The 13,128-nt window shown below is 40.3% G+C and overlaps 1 protein-coding gene across 1 annotated transcript in view; it reads left to right on the top strand.

Moving 5' to 3' along the window:
• Nucleotides 1-13,128, top strand: part of PLCH1 (phospholipase C eta 1) — a 267,361-nt gene that overhangs the window by 218,135 nt on the left and 36,098 nt on the right. The window contains exons 13-14 of the mRNA XM_066600144.1: nucleotides 2,611-2,676; nucleotides 4,929-5,011. Coding sequence (XP_066456241.1) covers nucleotides 2,611-2,676; nucleotides 4,929-5,011 — 149 coding nt within the window. The remainder of the gene's footprint in view (nucleotides 1-2,610; nucleotides 2,677-4,928; nucleotides 5,012-13,128) is intronic.

Here is a 13,128-nt window from a genome sequence, read left to right as displayed (position 1 = left end):
GTTCATACTACAGCAAAGGACATTGAAGTTGAAAGAGCTCTGCTCGCCAGAATGCTGTAAACCGCTGTAGCTTCGGGTCTATCATTGCTATCAACATGCTTTTCAATCTTTGGATATAAACAAGAATTTTCTCATTCACTGAAGCAAACATTTCTTAGAAATAGTAAGAATTCTATATGGAAAGTGTAAGAAAGTTGTATAACTTTTTATTATTTAATGATAAGGGGAATCGTTCTACGAAAAATATTGTCTCTAGTTAAAGAGGTTTCCAAAGCATAGCATTTTTTTTTTTATAAATGGCTGTGCATGCTGTAAAATAATAGATACTTACCTCTCTTCTTCCCCCTGGAAGCAGTGGAGCTGCTCCGTTAAATCTCCTGCTCTCAGCGTTGGCCAGAAGTCCGTTTCACCGCTGTAGCCAATCATAGGCCGCGGCATCCACCACCTTTTCTCTTAGCATTAGTGCTCACATCTTGGGCACCATCATGCCAGGAGTGTAGGATAGGGTGTTGCAGCTGCTGATTGGCCACAGCAGTCACCTGACTTCCGTCCAGCACTGACAGTGGAACATTCACGCTCCACTGCTTCCAAGGGGAAGAAGAGATTTAAGTATCTATTCTTTTGTGTTTATACAGCATACCTGGCCTTTAAAAAAAAAAAAAAAAGTTTTACTTGGGCAACCCCTGTTAAGGAAAATTGTCACCAGCAAACAGCACTATAAGCTACGTTATAGTGCTCTTCGGGTATAGGGCGGGGTGCTGGGGGATGTATTCTTTTATACTCGCCGGTTCCCATGCTGTTATACAGTGAAGTCTGCACGCGGTCTGAAAGTCTGACTGTCTTCAGACCCTGCTGTGCATGCGCTCTCATAGACCGAGTTCAGTGGTGATAGTCTATCTTTAAATCCAGCCCATAATTTTAGACAGTTTTGTATCTACACTTATTAGGAGAATGCTTTTAACTCTTTCCAATCCGATTTCTATCCTGGTTTTCCTAGGGGGCTTACTCTTTTCTTGCTGTTATACAATGGCGCTATATGCTGGCTAGAGCCAGTACTGCATGAGGTGGCACGCTGGATAGGCTCCGACAGCAGAGAGGTTAGCAACATACAGTAAGAGAACCCCGACGGACGTCTTCCAACATCGGAGCTGTGCAGCCTTAAACCATAATGTCTTCAGAGGTCAAAGAAGTGGATTGGAAAGGGTTAACACCATATATTCCAGGGCTAATATTAGAATAGCGCCACCTGCTATTTCTATTAAAGCGTCTTCCTGTGTCTGGTCTACCTCAGTAAATACTCCCAGGTGGTCACACATACTCAGTCTTGCTTTTCTGCAGTAATGCTGTTTTGCTCATCAGTTACTCATAAATTCTTATGACATCAGAGAAGGCGCAGCAACTTCAGAAACACCAGCTCAGCGCAACCGAGATCCCTTCACATACCTAGTGGAGAAGAGAGGGAAGCAACACTGAGCAGCTGTGAAAACCTAGGAATAGTTACTGAGGTGGACACATGATAGAAACAGCGGGTGGCGCTATTCTGACATTAGTCCAGGGGATAGAAGAATTTGTTAAAAATTAGTGTAAATACAAAAAGTGTTTAGAATTATGGACTGGATAGAAGTATAAACTATATTTTTTGCAGTACATCTCACTAAAGATGACGTTCAAGATCCAAATGAAAATGTAACTATCAATATCTAATGTATAGGAAAATACTTGGTAGCCTTCCCATAATCCATCCTGCCTCCATTCTGCTCCCGCGTTGCCTTCATCAAAAAATAACCATCACCATCTCTGACTTTTGTAGAGGGCGTTATTAGAAACTCTGAATTCCATCCTATGTCCTGGATGGACCTGCAGCTATGATGTAGGCACTGTGTCTGTCTTGCTTCTGTCTAACCCAGCAAGTCTTCTTATGGTTGTTCTGGCTGCCCTGTGTCTTTGAAGCAGTTCTAATGCTGCCGGTGCCTATTAAAAGAGGAGGCAAAGGCATATCTCAGACTTCCTGATAGGCCATGGCTGCAGCAAAAGAGCAGTGCAGCCAGAACCACTGTAAGGAGACTTGCAGAAGAAGACATTGGCAGGATAGATACAGCGCCTACACAATTGAGAATTTAGAAATGGTGGTGGCCATTTTGTAGCAGTGGGGGAGAAGAATGAAAGAATGAAGGGGAGGGATGAATGATCATCATGAGGCATTGTTACTTATACATTAGCAATATATAGTGGCATTTTTCATTTGGAACCAATGGGTCATTTTAAGCTTTTAATTTTTTTTCTTCACCTTACAAAAGTTTGGTAAACATTTGGCGTGAATATGCATTTTAGGAAACCAAACATTTTCTAAAAAGCAACAGGGACTAAACCTCTAAAGAAAGAGACACAACGTTACAGTAGATCAGTGAGCAGTAAAGGATGTCTTTTGGGAACAAATAGCTTGTGTTCTAATTTTCAGTATGACACAGTCCACACAATGTACTAGCACCTTATATAGTTGATTCATCATGTTTATTACTGATATGTTTCCTGCTCAGTTTTCACACTGTATATACTGAATGAGAGAATGTGTTCAAGAAAAAAATTTACATTTTTTTCATTCCTGTTTAGAATTCGGATACAAAAGATCGAAGTAAATCCAAAAGATCATCAGTGGGCAACATTGGGAAACACAAGGTTAGAAGTTAGATGTGTAATATTGTGTGACTAGCTGTGGTTGTCTTTTATGTGATGCTGAGTCTCACTTATTATATGTTGAGCTTTTTGAATCGCAGATTATCGGCATTCAGGTTGAAGAATGGAAGAGACAACATTTCCTGAGCTAGTCCAAGGTCTAAATTTCGGTCAATTCGAACAATTACTGTATATACTCGAGTATTAGCCAACCCGAGTATAAGCCGAGTCAACAAGTTTTACCACAAAAAAATGGGAAAACTTATTGACTCGAGTATAAGCCGAGCTATACTCGAGTATATACTGGGTAAAAAAAAAACCTCCATACTCCCCTCCCAGCCGACGTCTGTGTCTGTGCGTAAAGCTGCTTGAATTCTCCCCGGTGCCATCCCCCGCCGTCCTCTCTGCTCGGCTCTGTCAGCGCTGTGTAAGTAAGCGCTGTGATTGGATTGAGCACCAGCCAATCACAGCCGACACTTGATCCAATTACAGCGCTTACTTACACAGCAATGACAGTGGGGAATTTGAAAGCCGAACAGGGAGATGACAGTGGGGAGAATTCTAAAGCAGCTTCTCCCTGCTCGACTTTCAAATTTCCCACCATCAGCGCTATGTAAGTAAGCGCTGTTTATTGGATTGAGCGCCGGCCGTGATTGGCTGGCACTTGATCCAATCACAGTGTTGACGGCAGGGGATGACAGAGCAGAGAGGATGCTGGGGAATGACAGTGGGGGAGAATTCAAGCAGCTTGTCGCATCGCTGCTGGGAACACAGACGCCGGCTGGGAGGTGAGTATAAAGTTTTTTTGTTTACTTGTTTTTTTAACCCTTACCTGACTCGAGTATAAGCCGAGGGGGGCTTTTTCAGCACAAAAAAAAAGTACTGAAAAACTAGGCTTATACTCGAGTATATATATGGTACTTACAATATTTAGACTTGACAATTTTGTTCAATTCGTTGCATGGTCATAGCCCTAAAGAAATGTATTCTTCCAATATCGAAATGTTCATCTCAATAGCAATTGTCTTTATTGGAGTTTCAAGTCTTCAAGTTGAAAACTTCATTTTAATACCCCATACTTACAAAGATCATCTATTTTAAATCATTGCAGTCTTCTTCTATTGAGAATGTTTGAAATGATTCTTTCTTTTGAAGCCATTTGATTGCAGTAATCATAACTAGTTGCTAGGTATTATTGCAAAAGAATTTGATATTGATCTGAGATAGGGGTTTGGACCTGAAGATAAGACTTTGCCTTATAAACTAAGTATAATAGTTCTCTTTTCTACAGCTGTAGTTCTTAATGTTGTTTCTAGTATTGCAAGTATAAGCATATTTCATTCAGCTCCATCTAACTTCTATTTTAAATGGAAGACAAACATTTTATGAATGGCAGAATCATTACTTTAACAGGATAGCCAGTTCCTTATATTGGAAAAACATATTTATGCTGTACATTGAGCTTGCCTTCAAACCTAAAAGCAAGACCACTAAATGTTCTTTCGAATCTTGGATCCTTTTAATCTTCAGCATTAAACTACCCATACACATAAGGTTGGGGTCATACTGCATTTGGGTCAGCCTTTCTGTTCCAAGGACTATACTTTTCGGTCTACCAAAAATTCAGAGAGAACGGAAACCAGGTCAAATGGAGAGCAAAATGGTTTGCCTATGGTTCAATCCAGGGTTCTGTCCGAATGCTGTTTTCAGTGGTTCAGACATTACTGAGATGGAATGGAGGGGGTGCAGACTGAAATGCGATGTGAATCCAGCCTTAGATAGCTGGAGCTGAGCACTCATTCAGTTGACAACTGTCTTCTCACTCAGCACCTCTATGCAGAGAGGGGAGAAAGCTGCTAGCTTAGTATACCTAAGTATAAAGGAATTCATCCTTAGCTCCCCAACATTGCGGGAGAGTTGGGAGGCCCCCATACTTATTAGATGATCAGACAGACCGACTGAAACTGACATGTTCAGCTAACTGAAATCTAAAGAGCATAGCCAACCTAAGTCTTTGGAGAAGCTGGATAAAACTCCTCCGTTGTGTATCTTTACATATAGAAATATTTAAGTTATTACAAAAACACTTAATAATCGGAATCAGTCATGTTATGTTATTGTAATACAGATATGGTAATGCTGGATGTGGTTAGATTTTATTGTATTATGGCGCTTAAATCCTCCCTATTGGTTGGTTTCCAACAGAATATCGAGTAAAGTTCATACACTCAGTCAGTTCCTTGTTTATCCTACAGAGAACTTCAAAATCCAGATCCAAATCTTGCAGCATAGATGAAGATGAAGACTCTTCACCAAGGGATTCGGGCCAGATGAACAGGTCAGAATCTCCAGCAGTATACCCAGAATCCTTTGCATCACTATGGTCATGTGTTAACAGTGAGCCTACATTCACAAGCATTTAAAAAGATATGCCTCTCATTAGTCGTCATTAAGACTGTCGACCTTAGACAAGAGGTGCACAATGGCTCATGTCATGAATAAATGATTTATTGCCTACTGTGCTACAACATTGTCCCCCTACAATTAAGATGTAATAATCTTCTTGAATAGTGCTGATACTTTGTCACAGACAGTATGTGTATATGTATGTAGATTATATGTATAAACAGGGTGATCATAATTAAACTAGAGGTGTTCAGAGGCTTTTAGAGGGAAGAAAAAAACTGTGGGTCAGAACCCAATAAAAGTTTGTGTATGCTCCATGGGGGATGGGATTTAGATATCTTGAAGAATTTGTTTTTTACCAAACCTTGCCACCAGGGGAATATTTGGTGCTGTTTAAGTGTAAGATATAGGAGTATGTTACAATTAATAAACTAAGAACCATCCATGGTGGTTTGGGACAGGATTAGGTTTACAGTACGATGGCTCAATGATTTGTCATACTGAAATCAAAACCTCATACCCCACTGAGTACACACTAACATTTATTGGGGCTACACCATCATTTTTTTTCTATAGACCTCTGAACACATCTAGTTTTATACATAGTAGAATAGGTTTATTTGCAAAAGACTAATATATCAGATGAAATAGGAAGAATTTCAAGCCAGGTTAACCTGAGCATTGTGCAAATTTCTGGGCTAAGATGTATAGTTGCATTACGATCATAATTTGCTATCATTTCATATCACTTGTTTTGTTGATTTTTTTTACTCTGTAATCATCCTGCTTATTCAGGCATCTGCCAATATATGTTCATAAAATCAACTGAGAAGCTGCCAGAAAATTCTCCATACAAGTAGAAGTAATTACTGATAGTAAAAAAAAAAAAAAATCAAAATATTCCACATGCAAGACTGCAAACATGTGGCATTGCAGAAAAAAATCATTGTGATACAATGGATGCACTTGGTTACATAGTCATGGTAGTTGAAAAAAAAGACACATCTCTACCAGTTTCAACCTAGGATTGGGGAGGGGTGTCAGTAAACCCAAAGCAAAATCTTACCTAAACTGCCATACGCATTGGATAAAAGTCGGCTGAACCTGCTGATCGTGTGACCATGTGACTAATGTTTATAGGGATGTCCTGAATCTACCCAGACAAAAGGAATACTGTCACAGTGATTTATTCCCCACTTTCCATGAAGAATACATGCATGCTTGGCCAAGCAGTGTGTGTATGTGCATGGGGAAAGGGGTGGGGAGGAATAGTTGTCGGCCAAATGAGTGTTCAGCCAACAACTATCTAAGGTGCATGGTTACTGTAAATTTATTTGAGCTTGCCAATGCTGATGAGATTGGCCGACAATCTAATGTGTAGTCTGTCTTCCTGACTGAAGGGAAGGGTCAGGCATATTGGCTTTCAACATGTCCAATCTTTTGTTGCTGTGGGAAATTAACCTTTTTCACCTTCTCCTTATTATAATTTACACATACATTTGGTCAACTAAGAGAATCCAGGAGAGAGATGTCGGCCAAACAAGAGTTTAGCCAACAACAATTTAAAGTAGATGCCATGATGTTGAGTTGATGCCTTGTTGAGTCCCAGATAGGCAAAAATAAAATCCTACAGTGAGCTGAAACTTGCTTTCAAAGGAAAAAAAAAAACATTTCTGACTCGATCAGTGTTCAGTTAGGCATCTTTATAAAATTTAGTGACCTTTTATATTTTTTAAATAGGTTATTCCAACGATTGATTGACTTCTCCAAAATGGCAACTTCTTTTCCTTGGCCACAATGTTACATCTTGTCTTTTGGGAGTGATCTAACAACAAACAGTTTAAAGAATTTTTTCTTTATAAACTCAGGAAATATTTTGTTTCTTATGTCGATCTTGTTCCTCCTTAGATCTTTCCTCATAACTTTAGTCCTGATGCCCTTCTTCTTTCATACATCGTTTTAAGGATTGACCTGCATATTCTTGATATAGCTGTACTTAAGCTTTATGAAATCATAAGATTATGTACCTTTTTTAATATATGCCAGCATCCTGCTGGACTTAGAAACAGCTTATTGACCTGTTGCTATCAGGTTTAAGATGTTTAAGTAAATTTAAGTGAGCTTTTTCTTCCATAAGATGTATTCCTGGTGATATTTGGTAAATTGATGCATACCTTTACCTTTACAGTGTATATCCTCTAGAGAACTAAACTTTCAGGCTAGGTCAGTTAAGTAACTTCCAAACTTCTCACTAGACAGTACGTAGATTGGTAGCTGAATATGTACTTTACAGGATACTTGATGTTGTCCTGTAAAACAATCAGCAGATTGCATGCTGTCATTTTACTCAGTAGGGCACTGAAGTCCCGTTGAGAGGAGGACACGTCATTTGAATTGCCTAGGTTTTTCTGTACCTCTCACTAATAGATATTGTTCTGTTATAAAAATCTGTTATGTCTTCCAATCTTCACGCAAAAAGTTTTCAAGAGAAGCATTTATCACATACAATAGGTGGGAATGTGCCCAACTGAATTTGCTTAAACAAGTTGTCTTGCGAAATTAAGTTAGCCCTTCTGCTAGGGAATATCTAATTGGTCATTGGGGGTCCAACCATAGAATGGGGGTCTGGAGCATACCTGAATGAATGGAGCGATGGCTGCACATGTACACCACTGCTCCATTCATTTCAGGGGGAATACCGGAGATAGAGTTCAAATGCTCAGCTATATCCTGCAGTTCTATTCAATGAATTGAGCTGTAGTGTGTGTGTGCGACCATTGCTCCATTTTTATGGACACTTCTGTATATAGGGGATAACTTAATTTAGTGGGTCAACCCCTTTAACGTGTCTCCTTTGGAGATGAATGTAGAATGAGTGCCTACATATAATGTATGGCCTTTTCTGAATTTTCTACTTCTGTGCCTCTCTTGCATGCTAACTTATGAGGAGCTGGGGATGCAGGACCCAAGTTCTCGGGATCGGTAGGAGTCGCACCCACCAGTTGAGCCTCCATCAATGAATCAATCCTTTTAGTGATGGCTATAGGCAGGTAGAAATTTATCATTTAACTCTGTATGAACAGAGCAGGAAAATTGGAGCTCTGCATCACAAAATGGAGATGTGTCTTTTATGTAAGAAAAGGATTATAATTACAGTGCATTTGTAAGCGGGCTTAATATACAACAGTGCATTTGTCTTTTATATGACTCTAGTGATTTGATACAATTTTTACTTTGTCAACGCACAAAGTCCTATATGTTTTACATTTTTTGGTTGCCTGAAATCTATTTTGATAAAAAAAAAACAAAGTAGTAAAATTTGGAGGTAAGTAGGACCTCTGGCTTTCACCATTGCATGTCATACAGCATTCATTTTATTGTCACCACCAATCCAGACATAGGTATGCATACAAAATAGTCCCAGTTTGGCAGCCAACCCTTCATCTTGTCCAATATGTCTCTCTTTGTGTCTGTCTTTTCTTTGTCTTTCATCAGTTACACACACACAGGTCATATTTAGGTATTGACATTTGCGGCACATAGGAAGACTCAATAGCAGGTAAAGTAGTATAAACCTACAATATTACAATTTATACATACACCAATCAGCCATAACATCACAACTACATGCCTAATATTGTGTAGGTTACCCTCAGGCCACCAAAACAGCTCTGAGCCATTGAAGCATGGACTCCACAAGACATCCGAAGATGTTCCCTAGTATGGTATTTGCCAACAAGATGTTAGCAGCAGATCCTTTAAGTCCTGTAAGTTGCGAGGTGGGGCCTCCATGGATTGGACTTGAGAAACCGCAAAACCCCAATTAAATAAAGTGGCCGTCTCCTACTCAGTAGTGCATTGACTCCTTCCATTGCGTATGTCTGCTGAATAAGAGGCTGTCATGTAATTTGATTAGAGCGCTGCTTTTTCTCTAAGTATCTTCATTTTGGTTTTTGGACCTGGCCAGAAACTGCAAGAACTATTTGATAGCACTTTGACGCTGAATTGCTGTACTGCTGATCTACGTATACTTGATTTCAGTCTTTTTCCAGTTGCCGTTAGCAGTAGATAGTGGTTTATATTCTTTCTGTCGTGTGACCTCCCATTGAGTGGTCTGATGCGACTTAGGATAGGATGCATTCACACTTGGTGAAATATTCAGCCGTGGAATCGCTGTAGATTTGCAAATTGTGGAATCTGCAGCAATTCTTCTGCATATCTATGTCAGAATTTGCATGCTAGATTTGCAGATTTTATTGCAAATTTTTCTGTGGCGGATAATTCAGCAGTGTGCGAGGACACCCTAAGAGCCCCGCTATCATGCAAGTCGGCACAGCTAGCAAATGAATTGTTAACTGGCCTTTCAATGTTAATGGCCACATGGTTTTAGGCAAGCTGCATGGTCATTAATTGTCTATGGCCAGTTAGTAATTTATTAGTCAGCTGCACTGGCTTGCATGATGCTGGGCTCCTAGCTGCATCACAGTGACAACCACATCGCTATGTGGAATCCTACCCTTGCTGTGTAACTGTGTGACCTGGAGTTCCCACAGTGCACTGCTCCTTAGTTAGAGGTAGCCATACGGAGTCTGAACGTAGTTTTAGGGAGCTACTACACAAATGTTACCATCAGCACTAATACTCATGATTTACTGAGATTGCTGGGCTTAAGCTGCAAGCCCAGGTGCAGCCCAGCAATTAACTACAAGCGTTATGGCTCATACCCACGGGCGTATGCATAAGACGCTGCGGGTCTCCCCACAGCGATTTACCCATTTTGCAACCATACACTCTGCCAGGAGAGACTGTGTATGGGAATCCGCATGCCCGCATATCACACGCGCATGTGTAGTATATATTTTTTTTATTTTTCAGCTCTGTTGTAGAGCGAGGATGCATATAAAAACGCTGCCCATACTCAATGTATTGCATATATAGAGCATATCATACGCAGCCTATACAAATTCATAGGGCTCACGCTGCCTACGTACATAGAGAAATAGAGCATGCTGCAATTTATTTCTCTCACGTATCGATACGCACTGTCTACACTCTGGTGTGCATGGACTTTGATTGACTCAGTTCACCATGCATCACATATCTGTGCAACACACGCGTAATACGTGGTAAAAACACAGTCGTGGACATGAGCCCTTGGCAGCAGCTGATGCTCGCATAGTAGCACCCATAGTGTAAAAAGTAAGAGGATTCGCAGTGTTTCTCTCCATATGATCTAGATATATACATTTTAGCACAGCTAATTATAAACTATGGTTACAATATCATGACATACATATTTCCATCTGTACAGCTCTGCATTCTTCATACATGTCATGCCGCACATTAAACTCATCCATGTGTTATCTATTTGTAACTAATTTTCCCTTCATTAACTAGAAGTAGGATCAGGGAAGATTCAAGAGTCTTTCTCTGCTTTATTAATGAAGTACAAGTTCCTTTCTTCACTATAGAAAACTCATGGGAAGGCTGATTTTCCATCTTCATTTTTGTTGCAGGCGTCTCTCAGTGAGCAGACTAGTTCCATCCCTATTATTTAGAATTGGCTTTTATCAATAGCGTAATATAAATGGTCTGCTCCCTGAAGCCTGCTACAACCCACATGTATACAATACATTCCTGATCTTCTAATTCATCTTCTTCCTCTCTCTTGACTGGTACAGAATGAGAATTGATTGCATTGTATTGAATTGAACCAGCCTGCCATCTTCTACATTGTAGGCTATGAGCCTAAAATCCAATTGGCGTGTCCAGAAATCATTTTCTACCAGTCTTGCTCTGCTTTCTGCATTCTTTGAAAACTGTTCTTATAAGAAGGTTCTGCTCTGTAACTCTTTCCTATCTGTTGAGAAATATTGGAAAGGGACGGGGCAGGCAGGGGAATTGAATACATTACCTCCTGATTACTGTAGGTGGAGCCAAGCTACTTATGGCATCTTACTTACTTGTGCATGGATTGGTGGAGAAGAGGACTTTGAAAACGCTCATTACAGGTAAGAGAGTTATATATTATGCTACATAGTTGTGGTGTTACAAAACCGCCCTGTAAGCTGTCCACATTGCTGTACTTTTCCAGTTTAGAGTCGGGCTGAAGCATAAAAGCAAAATAGAATATGAAAAGCATGAGAAGTGTGTTATATATGGGTGCATTTTATCTTTCCCCCTTCTTTCCATCATACTGCTAGTGCATAGGTAAAAGGACATGTTGAGAATGGTTTAGGTGGCTTTGGTGCTGTTTGTAATGAATACCAGCTTATGGCTCTTTTACACAAAATGATTATCATTAATAAAAATTGTTTAAACGAGTGAACGATAACACCGTGCAACACAATTTTTATAACCCATAAGCAGATAGGCGGCTTATAAGAACTTTAGTGCGCTGAATTCAAATATGATATCTGTTTTTTTTCTGCATTGTAAGGTTTTCCACTTATGGGAAATAATGTAATTCAGTTGCTGTTGTATTGTATTTTTTGGAAATATGCCTATACGATTAATCCAGTAGCTTGCGATTAACCTTGCCTAATAAAAAGAATAACAAAAGAGATTGTGCAACTAATTTGCAATCACTGTTACACACTGCACGCTGACTGAACACTATAAGGGCTTATTTACGCGAACGTATACTGGCCAGCATTTTCACGGCCGGCTGATATACGCTTCTATCTGAGCAGTCACCCCCCTTCCCTCCCCCTCACCGGCGCTCTGTCTCTTTTCTCCTCTCCGAGCGGTTTGCAATTGGAGTGGGTGGTATGGGGGCGGAGCTAAGCTCCACAGCCAGCAATGGGAGTGGGCGGGGCAGAGTGGAGCTTAGCTCCGCCCCTTCCCACCCCTGCAGTTGCAAGCATCGGAGTGGAGAAGAGAGGCAGAAAACCGGTAAGGGGGAGGGAAGGAGGGAACTGCTTTGATGGACGCATATATCGGCCAGCCATGAAAACGTCGGCCGATATACGCTTGTGTAAATAAGCCCTAGGGGTAGGTTTATGTAACACATAGGGTATGTCTCCACATGGCAGAAACGCTGCGGATCATCCACCTGTAAGTTGTAATTAATGAACTGTGTTTTTACAGGTCATTGGTTAGACTAAATAAAAGAATCAAAATCATAAAACAAAAATACATGTTTGGTATCACTGCATCCGTAAAAGTCCGATCTATCAAAGTAGCGCATTATTTACCATACATGGTGAACATCGTCCAGAAAAAAAACCAAACTTCATAAATGTGCTCTTTTGGTCTTTCTGTCTCCAAGAAAAAATGCAATAGACGATCAAAAAGTCGTATGTGTTCCAAAATGGTACTAATGCAAACTACCGGGCGTCCTGCAGGAAATGAGCCCTTGCACAACTATGTGGATGGAAAACTAAAAAAGATATTGTGCGCAGCAGATGGAGGCAGAAAATAATTTTATAAAAATTAAATGTCTTTAGAAAAAAAATTACAGTAGTGCAGCAAAAAAACCACTACATAAGTTTGATCTCGGACAGCGTTCGCTCGTTCAAATGGTAAATAACTTGGTGTAAACGGACCCTTAGCTGAAGCCCCTGGTAGCGGGGGAGAGGAGGCATTAGGTTGTATTCCCATGGTGTTTTCACAATGCAGTAAATGAGCTCAGCACAGAGTTTAATCAATTCGTATTCGCACGCTGTAGAGGAAGAGCAGGGGAGTTCTCAGCGAATGTGGAGTGTTTCTTTATTTTAATCATGACTTTCCATGTTTAACAGAAAACATAACAAATTTGCACCCACTGACCTCCTTTTAAATAAATCCTCACAATTCAGCATCCATAGACCTCTGGTCTATCGTAGGACTTCCATTGCCGAAGCAATGATGCCGTGTACGGACACATGGCTGACAATTAATAGCCACCTCGGTTGTGTGAAGGTAATATAAATGGCCAGGACTTGCAGAAAATATGCACTTTCCTTACTCAGCCCAAAACGTTTTAAACTGCACCAGAGACTGTGGTATAGTCTCTGCCGTTACGCCACATCAAAATACTTTCCCCTACACCTCGTCACCTCAGAGTTG

This window comes from Eleutherodactylus coqui, chromosome 1, assembly GCF_035609145.1.
Source record: "Eleutherodactylus coqui strain aEleCoq1 chromosome 1, aEleCoq1.hap1, whole genome shotgun sequence".
NCBI lineage: Eukaryota > Metazoa > Chordata > Amphibia > Anura > Eleutherodactylidae > Eleutherodactylus > Eleutherodactylus coqui.
Note: the sequence above shows the minus strand (reverse complement) of the source record. Positions and strands in the feature narration are given on the sequence as shown.